The sequence below is a fragment of the Penicillium argentinense genome (assembly GCF_028826775.1).
Source record: "Penicillium argentinense strain IBT 30761 chromosome Unknown utg000010l_segment0_segment0, whole genome shotgun sequence".
NCBI classification, from domain to species: Eukaryota; Fungi; Ascomycota; class Eurotiomycetes; order Eurotiales; family Aspergillaceae; genus Penicillium; species Penicillium argentinense.
Window position 1 is genome coordinate 3,422,108 of NW_026622669.1, and position 17,976 is coordinate 3,440,083.

Consider the following 17,976-nt stretch of genomic DNA (forward strand, 5'->3'; position numbering starts at 1 on the left):
TCTCGTTTGTTGAAGAAGCCGCACTTATGTAGGATATCGCAGGGCACAAACTGAGAAACTAGCTGTTAGTGATTACTGTCCATTCTGATCAGCATAGATGAGAGCACGGACGGGGCAGCTTGCAAAGAGAAGAGCCTGGAATAAGAAAAGGGAGAATTTCTCTTCGGAACGCCCATCCCATATGCGCCAAAATTGGGCTTCATCGACGACCGGGGCCACAGGATGGATTCGCCTGAAATATTGCTCTACGAAGCACTGTGTTGTCGCTCGGTCGGGTATGAAGAATGACCCTTTCGAGCATAGAAATGCAATGTCTTCGGGCGGTAGAGAGGACAAGGACTCATTTCGCAAAAATGGATACTCTCGAATCGTCGACGACCACGGTATAGAATTGGACTCGTCCTCATCTCCGTACGCGCTTCCGGGATGAGTAGGCCTGTGTGGTGCTGTTTGTCGCTCCGAGAATGAATGATGACTCTTGCTTGAATCAAGGTCAACCTGCAATTTTGTATTGAAGGGAAGCGCATTCTGAGAGGAACTACGAGCTTCATTTGTAGCTTTGGGTCTGGAGGTCCCAGTTAGCCGTGTCGGGATAGGCGAGCAAGAAACTTGTGGATACTTTGGAATTTTTGCACGAAGAACACAGTCGCTGCGACCGTCTTGTCGGCAGCGCGTACAGGGACACCCTAAAAGCGATGCGTCGCATCGTACTTTGCGGTGATGGCACCAGGAGCAAGCCGCTGGCGCTCTTCTAGTTCGTCGTAGCATCCGCGCAATTTCTCTTTATCGATAGAACAGGTTCGTGGAAGAGGCCAGTGGTTGAATCTCAGACTTGTGGGGAGCCGAAGATGACCTCCATAGGCGATGGCGGCCGGAAACCCAGCAGCCCAGCTCAGCAGCCCAGCTCAGCAGCCCAGCACAAGGCGGTCGGTCTCAGCATAGTGCCATTATGTAGCAAACGCAAGGCTAATAATGTGGAGAACAGGGTGACCGTGCCTTATCAATAATTGTAGCTTTCATCATGATGGGGTCTGTCTCTTCGCGGTCGCCAACAGTACTAGTTCTAGCCATGCTTTGACAAGTTCCAACCCAATAAGCAGCATAGCAATCGAAAATGAGAGACCCTCATCATAGTACGTTATCAAGGTGGCATCTCTATCTAAGCAGCGCGGAATATACGATCTCTATAGGAAACTGCCGCAGTGCCGCGGACATGTCGTATGCCCATATATAATCCCACGGGATGCAAAAAAATAGCCTGGTATTGTCAGGCTTACCTACGACGTCAATAAGATGCCTCCTCGCATGGAATAATGATTGTGCGTCTAACAATTCAACCAGGGCCTCGAGCTTCGCATGTGGAGCCCCACAACTTTCACGGGACGTTTTATGGTTTCCCCGCAAGTTCAACATGTAGGGTTGCCGCGGAACTCGGTTAAGCAATCTCTCCGCCTGAAATCTAGACTCCTGCGTATCATTAAATCGTTGTACCAGCTAGTATCAGGAACGACTAGACTCTTCAGGTTGAGAAGAGCCAGCTACTGTTGCAGAGCGCAAAGTATCAGAGACAAAAGAGAAAATCTGCAGCTAACAAGAATTTTTCATGATATGGACCACGGGCGCTTAACTTCTGCGTATCGAGTCCGCTTAGATACAACAAACGAAGAGAAAGGAAATGTCAAATAAGAGTCCCTTAACATTTGAGGAATCTATTATGTTTTCCCCTTCAGCCGCTGTCGCATGTCTTTCAGATAATATTTCATGGGATACGTTCGAATGGCTCTTGGAAGAGATGGGTAAGTCGCTTTTGTAAGCCCCATCGTAACCCGATATGCACCTCGTCTCAGCTTGGTCGATCTGAGACCATAAGCCTCGCGAATCCGTTCCGGCAAAATGTAAGTTGTTGTGAGACGTACGAGTGGTAGCACCATGCGGATTTGAATTGGTGCTCGCTTATTGTGTAAAAGGTCTTTCGCAACGTGTTTCGCATGGTCGGTGATCTCCATTGTGGCAACTTGGTAGTTCCAGTACTCCCAGAATGCCTTTCTATCGACCGGCCACATTCCCGGGGGAACGCGAAGGGAGAGAGCTAGAACGGAGTATTCACGGTAAATGGCCTCAGAAGTTGTATTGTCGAACTTCCCAAACATCTGCTGGTACAAGTCCATGCCGACGGCATATAGCGTTGCTGCGACCCAGAGTTGAAGTCTAGGGTCGTTCGCGGAGTATCCGGGTCCATTAACGGTTGCGTGAGCTCGGTGAACCATCTCAATCACTACTTCCTTCTCCTCCCGGGTCCCAAAGACCATGCAATAGACATAAGTCATGGTGGTGCGAAGACGATCCAAAGGACGGTAGGCAAAGTTGCTGTGTTCATCAACACCCTGAGCAACGCCAGGCTCCGCAACTTGGAGTAAGATTGCAGCAGCGCCACCTGCAAGTAAAATGGCCTCTTGGACAACTTGGTGAATCTGTTGTGGCTTGTCAAGTGCATCAAGCATCTTGGAGTCCACCACCTCATTGCTGGAATTCTCGTTTGACATTTCTGCGGTAAGAACAAATTGATGGAATGAAGGAATTATTATATGTCTTTCGTGCACTCTGGCTTTCGCTGTAGCTCCTGGTCTTCTTGAAAGACTTTAAATGGTTGCAACAAGTTTCAGGGGCAGTATTTACAGCCCAATCATGCGCTCTGAAATAGTTTAATCTGCTCATGTGGCATCATAAATTTGTTGAGATGACACAACAACGATCCTGGCCGCTCATATGAAAACTAGCTGCTATATGAGTAGAGCTGTGATAACCGATACCGCGGACCGGGCGGCTTGCAGCAAAGGCTGCCCACGGTTCGCTTCACAGCAACTAGATTGTTCGCTATCGTGATCGGGCACCTACCGCGGGCCGTCAGACCGCGGGATTATCGAAGCATGCGGTAGAGGGGTTTTCATTCTTACTGACCCTCTCTGGTGGGGTAAACGAGGATCTGCAGTCTTCACTAGACTGAAAGTTTGATATCCCCGGATTTGCACGTACCAAGATTGCAATGCCCTTTGAACAAGACACACAAAACGAGGGGCTTTTGAAGGCCCGCGCATTGTATTCTATTTATGCTGACTGCAGAGGAAATATAAAAGAATTGATCTACAGGGATGACATCTAGGTGCTCTGAGCCCTCAAGCTTGCTACGCACTTGGCCGTTCCCGGAATCGCATAATCAGTATCAGTACCTTCCAGTATGGGAAGCGAGAAGAAGCGCACCTCCACAATCAGTAACAACCGCAATTTATCAGCTTCAGGCGAGGCTTTCCACGATAGAAAGCTTGCGCAATCTGAGCCTGATCTGGAACACGTTGAGAATATGGATTCTCACGACAATCCAAAGTCGCCCACGAGAATTAAACAGGCACAACTAAAGCTTCACAAGCATTGGAGGCGTTTCTGGTGTTGTTACCTGGTCGCAGTTGTCATATTTCTTGCGATCTTCCTACCTGTCTTGTAAGCTTGCCATTCATTCTACCCATGCATGCATCTTCTGTTTTCTTCTTTCCCTCTTAGCACGTACCTTTTTGTGGTCTTTTTAACGAGATTACAACCTTTCTGCGATGCGCCTACCAATAGCTATCGGCTGACATATTTTGAAAAACAGCTTTCTGGTTGCAATTCCGGCCATTGCTCAGAGAATCGTCGACGACACAGACCTTCCTATCTACGGAGCCCAGATTTTGAATCCAAAACCGGATCGAGTGAGCTTCACATTGCACACTTCGTTGGATGTTCCATTAGGCCTTCGTATCCGAACGGATCCATTTGATCTCCGCCTATTCGATCGAAATATCAGTCCGACCGATCCATATATCACTGTCGGGTTGCCCACATACAGTCTGAAGGGGAAAACCGATATGATCATCACTCGCAACGACACAAGGATCTTGAACCAGGGACAGTTTGTGGAGACTCTCACTCGGGCCGTCTATAATGAAAAGTTTACACTGTCGGCAAAGGGATCCACAGTGGGTCACCTCGGAGCTCTGAAAGCTCCATTGACCTTGAACAAGGATGTGGAACTCAATGGTGCGTCTCTAACTTTAAAAAAAAAATAAAATAAAATAAAATAAGATGGCCGTTTACTCACTCCTGTTTAGGTCTGAATAAGCTGTCTGGCTTCTCGATACAGTCTGCCCGACTTCTGTTTCCCAATGAAAGCAATGGAAATAACCTCGTCGGGACTGCTAACTTGCCTAATCATTCCGTTTTCACGTTCGCGCTCGTAAGTCAAACCAAAGCTCTTCCAGTTTCTGAAAACTCAGCTAAACGTACATCTCCAAGGGAAATGTGACTCTGAATTTGAAAAGTGTTAATCTGACGATCGGTCAAGCTACCATTGAGAACGTTGTTCTTCGGCCAGGCAATAACCCGGTATCACTCAAAGGCACACTTGACATCGATACCGTCCTAGACAACCTCGAGGATATGCTTGCTGCCCAGAAAAGTGCACTGGAGGACGGGGATGTCGAACTTTCGGCATCCGGGAACTCGACAGTCTATGATGGCATTCATATTGACTACTATGAAGAAATTCTGAATAATCTCACCCTGACCACAAGAATTCCCATCCTGGAGGTCTTAGGGGATACACTTCAGGGGCTGCTCGACAATAAGAATTCCTCGCTTGGGAATGTTCTCAGGAACGTCACCAGTATCCTTGGGGATTTGACTGCTTCGAGCGATATTTCGAATGCAGCCCGGTCGCTTCGAGTTCTTATATAGTCTTTTGTATGCCATTTTACCGTGAAGGGCCGTTTCTTATATTAGCAGCTCTTCTATGCACTGAATAAAAGAATGGTTTGAATGCATTACCACATGCCGCACAAGAACGGGTGCTGACTATTTTAATGCACCATATGATCATCTTCCCCTTCCCAAACAAGTACACATTCTCTTGATGCTTGGCGCTTACTTTTCGATCTGAAAAAGCATGCTAATCTTCCACTCACAGGTTTGGTTTGATGGCCCCAGCTTCGAATTCCTTCTTCGCATCCTCCCGCAGAACTCGCTTGAGGATCTTACCACTCGGATTCCTTGCAATGGCCCCCACGAACTTCACCCCGCCCGTGAGCGCCTTGTATCTTGCCAGACGCTCCAAGATATAGGATTTGATGTCGTCCTCAGTGATCTTCGCTCCGTCTTCTGTTGGCCGCCGTACCACGTACGCACGCGGAAATTCGATATTCGCCCCGGGAATGGTAATTCCGATTACGGCTGCATCAATGATCTGCGGGTGCGAGAGGAGGACGGCCTCCAGCTCGGGAGGGGCCACCTGGAAGCCGCGGACTTTGATCAGTTCTTTCTTGCGATCCACGATGTACCATTTCCGGGTAGCTTGGTCACAATATGCAATGTCTCCTGTCTTGAACCAGCCGTCCGAGTCAAACGACTGGGCATTGGCGGCGGGGTTCTTGTAGTACCCCGGTGTCACTGTGGGTCCGCGCACACACAACTCTCCACGCACACCAAAGGCGGAAATGTTGTTGCCATCTTCGTCGATGAGCCTATCAATTAAATCAAGTCAGCGCTGCGACCCCATTGAGTCTTCTGTGTGCTCGAGGATTCAATGACCTACTTGGCTTCCAGGTTAGGTATGAGTCGGCCCACGGAGCCCGTATCGTCATGTTCGGGGTACGGGAACATGGTCGCTATGCAGGATGTCTCTGTCATCCCCCAGACTTGCGTGAAAGGACCGTCATCGCCCATTAACGAGCGAAAGCGAGCCTGGACGTCCTTATCCAAAGGCGCGGCTCCGCACGCTGCGAGACGCACCTTACGAAGGAATGGCCTCTTCTGAGATAGCGGGGACATCAGAATTGCGATGACGATGGGGGGTACCATCGCCAGATCGGTGATGTTATATTTTTCCACGGTGGAAAGGTACCCTTCGAGGTCGAAACGGCGCATCATGTACACCACGTTTCCCGCTTTGAGAGTCGAAATGTGAGTGACCGGGGCCGCTGATGCGTGGAAAACCGGAACTGCAATGATGCGCGAGATCTAGATCCATTGGGACCGGTCAGACGCGGGTGCTTGGTGTCACAGGGGAAACCGCTCCGGCGGGACAAATGATAGAGAACGACTTACCGGATAGGGACGCGTATTGACTCCAAGAACAAGTTCGTGCTGGGCAATCAGATTGTAATGCGTGATTGTCACGGCTTTGGGGAGCCCCGTGGTTCCGCTGCTGAACAGCCTCGCGGCTGTGGTGGACTGCACCGTGGCGAGATCATTGAATCGAACCCAGTCTTCTTCTCCAACGCTCAGGAGGTCCTTCCAGGACTGCCGTCCCGCGGGGATGGGCTGCCCGAGGTTGTCAAACACCCAGACATGCTGATCCGGGATGTTTCTTTCTGCTGCCGCGCACAGGAGAGGATCGAGGATCTCGGGCTCGGAGATTAAGAATTTACTCTCAGATGTTTTGATATGATGCGCGAGTTCGTTCGGGGTGTATGCTGGATTAGACCCCGTGAAGATCCCCCGGCCCCGATGATGGCGAGCACGAGTATACTGTAGTTGATCTGTGCTCTTGGCGTGTGAGCCGATGCTGCGGCGTGGGATACGAGCGGAATGTCCACCACTTACGTCGTTGAACGAGTGTATTAGCACACAATCGCCCTGCTGCAACCCTGCCGCGCGCAAGCCCGCAATGAGTCGGCGAATCAACTTCCTAGCTTCGTTGCAGGAGATCGACCGCGACGGATTATGCGTGTCCACATAGATCTGAGTAGGCGATTAATGCGGGTCGTTTTACTGACAAGGCCAGGCTTTTCGCTGGTCTGCGAGGGCTTACCGGCGTATCCTGATCATATGGAGGGTCATCGAAAATGAACGACAGCAGGTCTTTGGTGGGGAGCAACACCCGCTCGGCCGGTTCGAAGATCATCGTCGGAAAATGGAAAACGTGGGAATGCGAGAAGCTCTGCAAGTTCCGGGGCAAGGGGTGGCAGATGAGAAGAGAAAATCCGCCCCCTGGCAAGGCCTGTTAAAAGATCACCGCATCTCAGCGGATCATCGATGGGCACGACGCAGGATTCAGGCGCTCCGCGGCTCCGCGCCCCTCACGCTGGGCTCGGAACTCGGTTGGGGTGTGCACATCAGCCCATCAGCGCCACCGGTTTCCAACTGGGCGTGGAGCGAGGCGCATCGACCTCGACTGCTGGCAGCGCATGTGTCTTGTGCGGACCAGCCACGGGCGGATTTATGCACGCATATCTCGCGCGCGGTCTCCCACTGGCATCCCAGAGGGAAGGGTGCTGGGGGTAGTGCAGCAGGCGCATTCCCCGCTGTTTCAAGTGGAGACGCCGGTCGAACGGGAATGGAGGTTTTGGAGGAAGTGACAGCTCCCCTCGACAGCTCCCCGTGCGACCGGGGGTCAATCCTGCACGCGAGGTTTGTCCTCTTGGGCATTGCAGCTCGCGCATCCCGGTGGGTGGTCGCGACATCGAGGACGAATGTTCCTCCCCCAAACCATCACAGCTGACACCGCGTGCAAATATCCGGCGATATACAATTCGCCAGAGTGTCGAGGGCGCGCACTTCGATCGATTCGACTTTTACTTGCTTCGCTATAGGATTGTACTACTAGAAGTGCTTACGAAATGTCGCTGCTGCACGGCTGGCCAGGGGGTCATCCTTCTTCAGCATCCTCCGTGCGAGGGATTTCACCAAGAAAGCAAACAAAGGTCGTATTCGACAGTACCAAGCCCGATGAGCCTGCATAAAAGCGACAAAGGCGCAGATGACGGTGAGCGATGCCCCGGCTTTGTTGACCCGGACATTGACGCGGGGGTGCGAGGAATTTAGCAATAGCAAGCACGAGAATGGCTAGCCATAGGAAGGAGACCAAGTTGATGTAGACATTGGCCTTGAGGGGATCAATGAGAAACGAAACGGTGAAGAAACACCACAGGATGAGATAGATGCCCACCGCGAATGTGTACGCCCGCTAATCGCCCTTGTAGGCGGCTTCAATCCCCAGATAAGGCAGCAAAAACATCGTGTAGCTGAACCAAAATGCGCCGTACGCGCAGTGGACCGTCGTCCTAAAGGTGTTGCCCACGCGGAATTTCATCGATTCCTCCCATGAACACCGCCAGACCAAAGACGGCCTGGTCCGGGCCCATGCCCACCTGGGGATCCGCATGGGGTAGTCTGCCTGAAATCATTAGCTCTGAAGAGAGGGCACGACGAAATCTGATGCATGAGCGCATCCACCGGGCCCGTCAAATACCTGTGGTGCTGCCGCCTGCCGGCATGGGTGACTCGACTCACCCGGCGCCAAACTGGTAGAGGCCCAGCACGAACATGGTGAGCGCAAATGCCAGTAATCTGGGAGGGCCTGGATTGGCCAGCTTCATGTACTGCGGCAGCGGCACCTGCGACACCAGCCGGCCCTGTCGCGACACGATCATACCCGGGAGTTTGCCTCCACAGTTGAGCTCCAGCGTCTCCTACTTTCGTTCACTGCTGGGGCCAGGGTCAGACATGGCATGGATCTGGAATTCCCTTGGGTAGTGATTTTGGTTGTGACCTGCAATGTGGTTGAGCGACGCTGCAGTATGGTCGTGATGGTCGTTCGCAAAGGTGAATAGTGTGTAAAGTACAAAGTCAACAGTTGAGTGCGGGCTGCCGTGGGAAATATACATCTGCACAACCTAGTGTCCCGTCACCACGACTCTCCGCCATCACATCAGAGAATTTTGACGTGACCGCAATCACATATTTTCAAATCTTGCAACGGAAAAGTTTACCCTATGGTTCACAAGTGTTCCTGAATAATTTATGTCCGCAGAGTCCGACTCTCCTGTGAACTGTAATATACACTACACACTGGAGTGGACCTACTTACTTGTAGCCCAGAGGGCTGAGGTCATCCCGGGCCATCATGGATACGGATTCTTTTCATCCTTTTATCAATTTGACTGAGCAAGTCCGGCTTATTAGTGAACGATTAGAAGTGACAGTGTCATGTGAAACATATAGTATTTAATTGGAATAGACTGTGATATCTTCCCCTTGGAAGTCTCCAATCATATCTTACATGGGGTGCTGGCGGGCTACTTCCGGCAGCAGGAGCCAAAACACATATCGGCGGCTAAAATGGCATGGTATTCAGTCTTAGGATCAGGACAAGGTGACGAGAAAACATGGAGTGACTTACGATTGAAGTTCTCGGGTAGCATAGCGGTTTTTTTCGACCTCGCATTTCGGCCGGACCTGTTCGGTGAAGTTAGCCAGGGAATTTCCAAAGAACAGGACAGCGCTAAGGACAATCCCTACCTCTGAACCAGTGTGATGTCGGATTGCGAATCATCTGGTGTATTTTTATTCCCATCTCGAGTATTGGAGGTGAAGAGATTTTTCACCCAAGACCCTTTCGAGGAAGATGGGAGCTCCGAGTCTGCCTTCATGCCGACTTCGATTTCCTGAGGCGTTCCACGAGGGAAGAAACGTTCAAGGGTGCGGAACTATCAATAAGATATGGCAAGGAGCTCGTCGGGTTTGTTAGACTTCCCGGAATTGAGACTCATTAATCAATGCCCGTCTCACGCGGATGGCCTGACCCATATATAGTTCGACCGCAATGACAGCACTGAGCAGACCCGGTATGAGCATCCATGCCAGTCTCAGCGGCCGTGACTGCCACGACCTCATGGAATTGCGTCGGTTGTGCTGCTCCTCCTTTCCCCATCAAGTTGTCGGTGCTTGAAAGCAGTGCGTGGAGCACGTCGCTTGTCTGGCACCCATGTTCGCCGACGGTGGCCGAGCGAAGATGCGCCCTCTCGGTTGGGCGATTCGGCTGCCACCCAGACGTGATGAGTCAGCATCCTGTTACGCGAGCGAAGCCTCTCGTCTCTGCGATTAGACGATGTGACATAATGGCCGCCGGCGGAGACCGGCACGGCCGGCGACGGCAAGTGCGCCTCATTGTGTCAAACTCACAAGTAACTCTGCAGTGTCAACCTCAAGTTCATCGCCCTGCAACAATTCAAGTTCCCACGGGTCTCACGGGTCCCACGATTCGAACGCTCCGGTGGGGGCATTTCGGCGGTCGGCCAACGTCTCTTTACTGACCGTCGCCGAGCGGTTTCTACACACGCCACCGGCGACGTTAAAACCCACGTTCTGGCTGCGTTCGCCGATTGCTTGCGTGCAGCTTCACCATGTCCTCGCCCCCGTCTGCTCGCCCGTATCGGTCCAAGCGCCATCGGCCATGCGATCAATGCCGGTCCCGAAAGCTGGGATGCCAGACGGGTGATGGCATCCCTTGCCAGCGTTGCCGAACGGCCCGCATAGACTGCACTTTCGACAATCCGCCGCCGAAACGCGCGCGTCTCTCCGAACCGCTCTCATTTGCCGTCCCCAGCATGGATGACATGCCCGCCACCTCCCAGGACGGCGAAGGCACCTTTGCGCGAGATGCCTCCCACTTCAAGAGCCCGTCCGGCAGTGTCGAGCCCCAGTTTACCTCGTTCGAGTTGGGCCCTGTGAGCGGCCCTTCGCCGGCGTCGGGCATTCTGCTGCCCACGGGCAGTCGGCCGCCGACCCAATTCGTACAAAGTATTGACCGACTGGAACACGGCTATGCGCAGCTGTTCGGCGCCTCTGCCGAGTCCGACCCGTGGCTACTCAGGCATTGCCGCTTCGACGACTCGGGCATGAAATACTTTTACAAAGTCCATTTCCGGAACGCCGGGGGCGTGCCGACTGCCCAACGGATTCCAGTGCACTTTATGATCTCATCCGGCGACCTCTCGGCCGGGGCGAAAGAAGAGACACGAGTCAGCACCGGCCAAGCCACGCGAGAGCACCTGGACTGCCTGGTTCCCCCGGAATATGGCCGACGACTGGTTGCACTGTAAGTTGGCCCCCCCCCCCCCCCCCCGACCCCAACATTCCTCTCCCCAATTCATCCTGATTGTTACCAGTGCACATGAAGCATGCTTGCCGTCTGGGTAGAGACTGGACTGATCTGACCGTCTCCTAGCTTCGTCAAGTATGTCTTTCCCGCGTTGCCGGTCATCTCGCGTTCACAGCTGGGCCTGACCACGCCCTCATATCAGCTCCCGGAGCAGTCCGCACTGGCCAAGGTGCCCCTGCATCTCCTCGCGGCCATCTATGCATCTGCATTCCCGTTCGTGGCCAATGACGATTATTTATGTGTGCTGAATACATATCACGCGTCCCCAGTGCAAAGATTGTGGCGGTTAGTATATGAGTTGGTGTGCGAAGAGATTCACACACCGCGGCTGGCGGTGCTCCAGGCTGCGTTGTTGTACATTCATCAGCAGCCCACCGATGAGGCCCGATATACGACGGCCGACACCCCCTTCATCTGGTCCTTTGTGGGGCAAATCGTCGGCCTTGCCTGTTCGCTCGGCGTCCATATCGAATGCCGCATGTGGGGGATTCCCGCCTGGGAGAAGCGCCTACGCCGCCGACTGTGGTGGGCCGTCTATGCCGAAGACAAATGGCGCAGTCTGTTGATGGGGCGGCCACCCTTTATTCACCCAGCGGAATGGGATGTGAGTGATTTGGATGAGGGCGACTTCTTGATTGGGCCGCGACAGGGATTCTCGACGTCGTCCTGTGACACGGAAATCCCCTTCCGATACCTGGTCAACCTCGCCCGGATTGCGGAAGAAATCCACGAAACGTTCTAGTGAGTTTGTCCCTTTGTCCGGTACAGTTCCAAACCCCATCCCCCTCTCCACCACCCACTAGACTAACGTCATTCGAGCACACTTCGAGCCTCCCAAGTCCTCAATGCGAATTTTGACTCATCCGCCGAACTAGGCCGAGGTCTGTTGGAGAAATTAAACACATGGTATTCGACCCTTCCAGAAACATTCCGTCTCCCCAACTGGAGCAAGTCAGTCCATGGACAAGCACCGTATCCGACTTCCATCCACTTCGCTTACCTTCTCCTGGTCGTTTTCGTCTACCGGGCCATGCTGCGTCCAATGGCGCGGTCGTCGAGCCCGCCGATGATTTTCGACCTGGAAGAAATGTCGGCCAACTCGCCGTTGCCGGTCGATGACCCAGCGATGGATTTTGCCGACCTTTCCGGAATTGAATCGTTGCCTGAGATGCCCATGTCTGATGTAAGTGGCACCAGCGAGCTTACTCTACATGCCGCCGAAAAGTGCGCGACCATTGTGGTAAACTTCACTCGAAGACTGACGCCCAGTGATTTCACGGGATTTTGGTATTCCTGTAAGCCTGCCTCCCCTCGCTTCCACTGATTCTCTGTACGCCGCATGCTTATCATGACCTTGCAGGGTCCCGGATCGGGTTCGCCACCGCCTCGAATTTTCTAATGCTCCTGCTCGTTCAAGCTCCAAACAGTGCCCATGCCACGCGAGGGAAGTATTTGGTAGAATCGTGGCTGCAAGTGCTGCGATGTCAGAGCCAAAGCTTCCCACTTGTCAAACTTGGACTAGCGCGCCTCGATGCTCTGCACTGGGCCGGGCTCGAGGATACCTTTGTTCTTCCCCTACACGTGCGGGAAGCCGCCACTAACTTCGAGGAAGACAGGCCCATCCATGGTGTAGCATGATAAGCCCCAGGAATCACTACCGTGACTGATGGAATATTCCGTTTTGTGGAATCTGGCATCCTGTAGGGCAGTATCTATAGCTGGCGGATTCTGACCGACCTAGGAATTTGATCTGGAGCACTCTAGATCTATATATGACGCAATTCGAAGAGAACAATGAAGAAATTCCACATGAAAATTGCAGAAGCCATTCTACCGAGTTCAAAGATATGCAAGCCGGTCTCATGCGCCCGCGATCTCCAGTCGTTCTTCGGCAAAGAATCAGCCAGAATACTATTGGGCGATGTAAAGGATGGTGGTGGCTGGAGAGCATCGAGAGGGGTTTGCCGATGTCGTTTACGCGGGGCTACGTCGGCAGTTCGGTAAACCGGTGCCAGCCGCGCAGCCTCGGGCTTCGATCAGGTGTGGGGAAGCACCTTCAAATATGCAGTGGGTCGTGGGCGAGTGCAAGCTTTCCTTATCAACCTCGGAGCAGGATCATCGCGCGACGTGAGCAGACATGGCAAACTTTCAGACGATCAAGATTCAGACCGACACCCCATTAGTAGGGCCTTTCCAGGTGCGACCGTTTGATGCCAACACCGCTGCGAGAGTCTCAAAGCTGCTGCAGAGGAACCACGACAACTATCATATCTACATTCATAATTTAGGCCTGCACAGTACGAGCAACCCGACATGGACCCTACGTCCAGCGAAAGCAATGTTAACGATGAAACGATAAACAGATCATATACTTCACCATCTGTTGGCCCTGTACGCAGTTGGAGGAACGGCAGAGCAGCTCGACCAGGCCTACAGTCTCGCCGTGAACTCTCAGCGCCCAACCCGCAACCCCGATGCTCGTCGGGTGTCGGACTTTGCTGATCCTGCTGAATTCAGATCATGCCTGGGAAGAGGTAAGTACTACGATGATTACTTTGCCTTTTTCCAGAGCGAAATTAGGGAGAATGGCATGCCCAGCACGGTGAACAAGTATCTTTTCAAGGGTGACGATCGAGCGGAAGATATGCTGCGGCGATTTTTCAGCGGTTAGTCCGCCTTTTCCTGATCTTCTTCTACACTGACCACCTGTTCATCAATTGATCCCCGACGGCTGTTGCAGGATTTCTGCATTCGCCAATCCACTTAGGATATGCCATCGAGTTTGATCAACCTCTTGTTGCTGCCGAAGCATTGGCATTGACGGCAATCCATGACTTTGCCTTTGGCAAGACCTTGGCCGTCATTGAGAACTATGCGGAGCGAGTACGAGACTCGAAGAGCTTGATTGAGCTTCAACAAGAAATCTATGCGAATCCCAAGCTTCGAGGCGCGATGAAATACGAGCATGGTGTTTTTCAAGTCCGGGACGGCTTGCTTGCAAATGCCTCAGACGAGTTCTTGCGCATTGTCAGTGCCTGGAAAGTGCAGCCACATGAGCTAGTACAGAAAACTGCACAAGCACTCAACTGTACAGGTACTTCTCACATGTCAATAATCCTGCGCAGATCGTGAGGTGCCTGACATATTGCAGTATACTGGACGGCCCTTGCGCAAAGGCCTGAAAAACAGATCCGATTTGACTTTTTTCTGATGCATTCTATCACCGCTGGGTCATTATGGCCGGCTATAAACAGCGCGCCCTGGATTACATCCGAAGCCAAATGCCGACTACTGGAATGGAAGGGCCGATCTGATTTGATGCTCTACTGCCAGGCCGGAGCCCCGAGGCTCTACCCGGAGGAACTAGCTGTCTACCGGCCACGCTCGCTGTCTGGATGGAGTGATATTTTCTACCGCGCCTGTAATTACGGAGACGATGGCCATCTGGTCAAGATGATTCGTGGAATTTCCACATCGGCTGCACTCAGCCAGTCGTTTGCGCACGATCCTGCATTTCCCATCAAATCGGACCATGAGTTTCTGACCATAGCGCATATGGGTACACCTCTCCGTATTGTGCCCTGGCTCACAAATTGGGCAGTCCAGACCATGAAATGCTAATAAGGTACCTATGTAGTGATTGACTCTGCCGAAGAGTTCAACCACGAGTCTGCCGACCAGGAGACGCGTATGATCTGCGCCAAGTATGAATACTCTCGACTCATGTCGCCGGAGATCCAGCGAGTCACTGCCAGGTGGCCGCGCCATGTCGGCTTTGGAGAAGCCTGGTTCCATGTCCCAGAGCGGAAGCCTCGCTTAACACATCTATGACAACATATATCGTGGGTAGAACGATTAACATGAATACGTGGAGGGCATCGATGGTAAACTGTTCGCGATAGTAGTAGCGCTGCAGCCTAAATCAACCAGACTTCGGCATATTCCGCTGGGTTGCTTCCCTCTTGGCACCCAATTGTGATGCTACCCACTGATAGTCGATCGCACTGTTGATACCACCTCGCGCTGGTCGCCGTGCCTCGTGGCGTGGCTGATGATTTAAACTCTTCCCCCACGTTCCCCGCGGCGTGGCATTTCGCGGCTCCACTCGTCTGCAGGGATGTAACGCTGCCATTTTTGAGGAGCTCCTTGCGTCAAAACATAAGATGCGCACATCGCGCGTCAATTCGGTGACTTGAAGGTACTTCTTTCTGACCATGGCAATGAAGTGGTACATAGTCTCCCTTGCTGCGTTGGCCTCGGCCCTGCAGACGCTGCCTCCCGTGCAGTTCGACCCCCTCGACGCACCCACGTATGGAGGCTTTTCTCTGGCGACAGCAGACAAAGTCATCTATCTCCAGAAGGGACTGGACTCATGGACCGACCAAGAGGGAATGACGCTTATCCCACCTTCGGCGTTGGAGTTCGCTCACACATTCCGCGATGATCTGCAGGAGCTCACCAATTCCTCCTGGGACCTCAAGATCGCACCAGGATTCCCTGACCGGGCCACGGGGGTATTTTTGGGCCGTTCTAGTGCACCCAAGAGTGACTTCGCATACGAGGATGGAACCACGTCGGAAGAAGGCTATGAAATGCGGGTTGAACAAGATCGTGTTTTCATCCGAGGTTCCGGCGCAAGAGGGATGTGGTGGGGAACGCGGACCCTGCTCCAGCAGCTCGTCATGAGTCCGTGCTCCTCAATTCCTGCTGGGAATGTGAACGATGCCCCGTCATATCCTGTTAGAGGTTTTATGCTGGACGCAGGCCGAAAATGGTATTCTTTGCCCTACCTCAAAGACCTGTGCACATATGCCTCCTTCTTCAAATTGTCCGAATTCCACTACCACGCGAGCGACAACTATCCCTTAAGCCGAGGACCCGATGTTCCATGGGACGAGGTATACTCACAGTTTGCGTTGATGCCTGAGAACCCCGACTTGTTGCCTTTGGTCCAAAGAGCCAACGAAACCCTGTCGCGCGCCGATTTTGATGAGTTCCAAACACACTGCGCTCAACGAGGTGTGACTGTCATGCCTGAAATCGAAAGCCCAGGACATTGCTTGTCGGTGACGAAGTGGAAGCCCGAGTTGGCATTGGATCAGCAGGATCTGCTCAACCTATCGCATCCCGAAACAATCCCTCTGGTCAAGTCTGTCTGGTCCGAGTTTTTGCCCTGGTTTCACACCAAGGAAGTTCACATTGGAGCCGATGAATATGACTCGACGCTGGCCGACGATTATCTTAGTTTTGTCAATGAAATGGCCACTTTCGTGCTGCAGACATCGGGAAAGAAAATCCGTATCTGGGGTACTTACGAACCCTCCGAGACACAATCGGTCAACAAAAATATTACGATTCAGCACTGGCAGTACGGTCAGTCTGACCCTGTTGAGCTTGTGAGAAAAGGGTATCAGATCATCAACTCAGAAGACTGGTGGGCCTATATGTCGTTGAAAAATGATCATGTCCCGATCATCCCTGCGCCCTATCCGCAGTTATTCAACAACAATAGAATTCTGAATTTCGCCGACATGGATCAATGGCAATGGACCCCGCAGCTATTTAATCCGGTCAACTGGACAGAGCAACCTAGCAAAAAGGCTGTTCGGGGTGCCATCCTGGCTGCATGGAATGATAATGGACCCGACGCAACGACACAGCTAGAGTCATACTACGCTATTCGAAATGGAATTCCCGTGGTTGCTTCTCGAGCATGGACAGGTAACCGTGGGCCACGACTGAGCGAGCGTTCACTCGATGTGTCTATCAGGAAACTGTCGGGCATTGCAGTGGCTCAGAATTTGGAGCGGAAGCTGCCCCAAGAAAACACCCACCGGAAAGGTCCAATCCTCACTTGGTCTCGGCATAAGACACCTGGGAAAAACTCCGATATACTGCATGAGCTAGGCTACGGTAGCAAAGGAATGAACTACACTCTCGTTCTGGATGTGGCGGGACCGTTTTCACTCCATTCAGGCGATGATAATTTGGAAATGTCCGAGGAAGGTCAACTGATCTTCACATCGGATGGATGGCATTACCCCCTTCGCTCGGTTGCGGAGGCCGACGGTTTCGATCCTGCTCAGCCCGGGCGAATTTGGGCGAATGCAACAACTTCAACTCATGATATTGTCAATATTCCACAACCTGCAAAAATTACGATCCGTACCGATGAGATCTCGGGCAGCAGAGTCTGGTTGAATGATCGTTTTGTCGGCCGATTTGAAGTATTTGTATATGGTGGAAAGAACAAGATCTTCTCATGGAGCCAGATGGCGTTTGTCGCCCCTCTGGAGAGAATCGATGGAGAAGGATTGCAGAGATTGACTCTCTATTGACCTAGTAGCGCCAACGGAACTGAATATGTCAGAATTATCGGATATACTACAATTGCTCAAATCGCAACTTCAAGGTGTCCTACCGCTAAGGCCCTCCCCCCCCTACTACATGGGTGCCATCCATACTATGTGACATAGTTGGCAGTATACGGGTTAGCTAGTTCTAGAATACACCTTCTTACACCTCCCCGACCTGACTCCTACATTTGGGTTTCTCGTTATTTCCTGATTGCTTTGTGGTGGTTTTTCTGCTGAATCGACCCGCAAGCCTCAGAAGTGCTGCCATCGAGCGTTCCCCTCTTCAATTTATATGTGTTCACATTAGACAGGTACATTTGAGCTTTTTCGTCCATTGTAGCTTCGAATTGCTCCTTCAGGAAAGAAGTAATTTGGGAACTGTTCTCTGTTGCGCACAGCTACAGGAGCAAAGAAACTTGGGAGATGTATAATCCCACTTTCAGAAGAAAAGACCAATCTCTATATACCCAGCAAATCCAGATTTGGGGTGCATTTTACGACTCCATCAGTAATATCCTTCAACGATACCCCGGAATAAGTGGAAAGCAAAATTAAAGGAAGCCTACTGATCGGGCTTAAATGGACATGCTAGTCTGCGATGACCACATGGAAGCTAATTTTGAATATTTCGAGGTCGTTGCAAAATTGGTA

General features: G+C 52.1%; 7 protein-coding genes across 7 annotated transcripts; 4 read left to right on the top strand and 3 right to left on the bottom strand.

The window, feature by feature from the left end:
- Window positions 1-1,712: 1,712 nt before the first annotated feature.
- Window positions 1,713-2,543, bottom strand: N7532_010965 (oxygenase MpaB family protein; the record flags this gene model as incomplete). Its single annotated transcript, XM_056623456.1, has 1 exon — window positions 1,713-2,543. The coding sequence occupies one exon, from the start codon at window positions 2,541-2,543 to the stop codon at window positions 1,713-1,715; it is 831 nt and encodes a 276-aa protein (XP_056470872.1).
- A 692-nt stretch (window positions 2,544-3,235) lies between these two features.
- Window positions 3,236-4,767, top strand: N7532_010966 (DUF3712 domain-containing protein; the record flags this gene model as incomplete). The annotated part of the gene is made up of 4 exons (XM_056623457.1): window positions 3,236-3,495; window positions 3,647-4,071; window positions 4,143-4,267; window positions 4,327-4,767. 4 exons carry the CDS (start codon window positions 3,236-3,238, stop codon window positions 4,765-4,767), a joined length of 1,251 nt encoding a protein of 416 aa, XP_056470873.1.
- Window positions 4,768-4,990: 223 nt separating this feature from the next.
- On the bottom strand, window positions 4,991-6,931 carry N7532_010967 (acyl--CoA ligase; the record flags this gene model as incomplete). Its single annotated transcript, XM_056623458.1, has 4 exons — window positions 4,991-5,549; window positions 5,621-6,045; window positions 6,133-6,768; window positions 6,839-6,931. 4 exons carry the CDS (start codon window positions 6,929-6,931, stop codon window positions 4,991-4,993), a joined length of 1,713 nt encoding a protein of 570 aa, XP_056470874.1.
- Window positions 6,932-8,090: 1,159 nt separating this feature from the next.
- On the bottom strand, window positions 8,091-8,459 carry N7532_010968 (uncharacterized protein; the record flags this gene model as incomplete). Its single annotated transcript, XM_056623459.1, has 2 exons — window positions 8,091-8,199; window positions 8,320-8,459. The coding sequence occupies 2 exons, from the start codon at window positions 8,457-8,459 to the stop codon at window positions 8,091-8,093; spliced, it is 249 nt and encodes an 82-aa protein (XP_056470875.1).
- Window positions 8,460-10,211: 1,752 nt separating this feature from the next.
- Window positions 10,212-12,607, top strand: N7532_010969 (uncharacterized protein; the record flags this gene model as incomplete). The annotated part of the gene is made up of 4 exons (XM_056623460.1): window positions 10,212-10,906; window positions 11,036-11,710; window positions 11,789-12,264; window positions 12,330-12,607. 4 exons carry the CDS (start codon window positions 10,212-10,214, stop codon window positions 12,605-12,607), a joined length of 2,124 nt encoding a protein of 707 aa, XP_056470876.1.
- Window positions 12,608-13,106: 499 nt separating this feature from the next.
- Window positions 13,107-14,800, top strand: N7532_010970 (questin oxidase family protein; the record flags this gene model as incomplete). The annotated part of the gene is made up of 5 exons (XM_056623461.1): window positions 13,107-13,266; window positions 13,333-13,635; window positions 13,710-14,063; window positions 14,121-14,528; window positions 14,607-14,800. 5 exons carry the CDS (start codon window positions 13,107-13,109, stop codon window positions 14,798-14,800), a joined length of 1,419 nt encoding a protein of 472 aa, XP_056470877.1.
- Window positions 14,801-15,183: 383 nt separating this feature from the next.
- N7532_010971 (beta-N-acetylhexosaminidase) lies at window positions 15,184-17,307 on the top strand (the record flags this gene model as incomplete). Its single annotated transcript, XM_056623462.1, has 1 exon — window positions 15,184-17,307. The coding sequence occupies one exon, from the start codon at window positions 15,184-15,186 to the stop codon at window positions 17,305-17,307; it is 2,124 nt and encodes a 707-aa protein (XP_056470878.1).
- Between the last annotated feature and the right edge of the window lie 669 nt (window positions 17,308-17,976).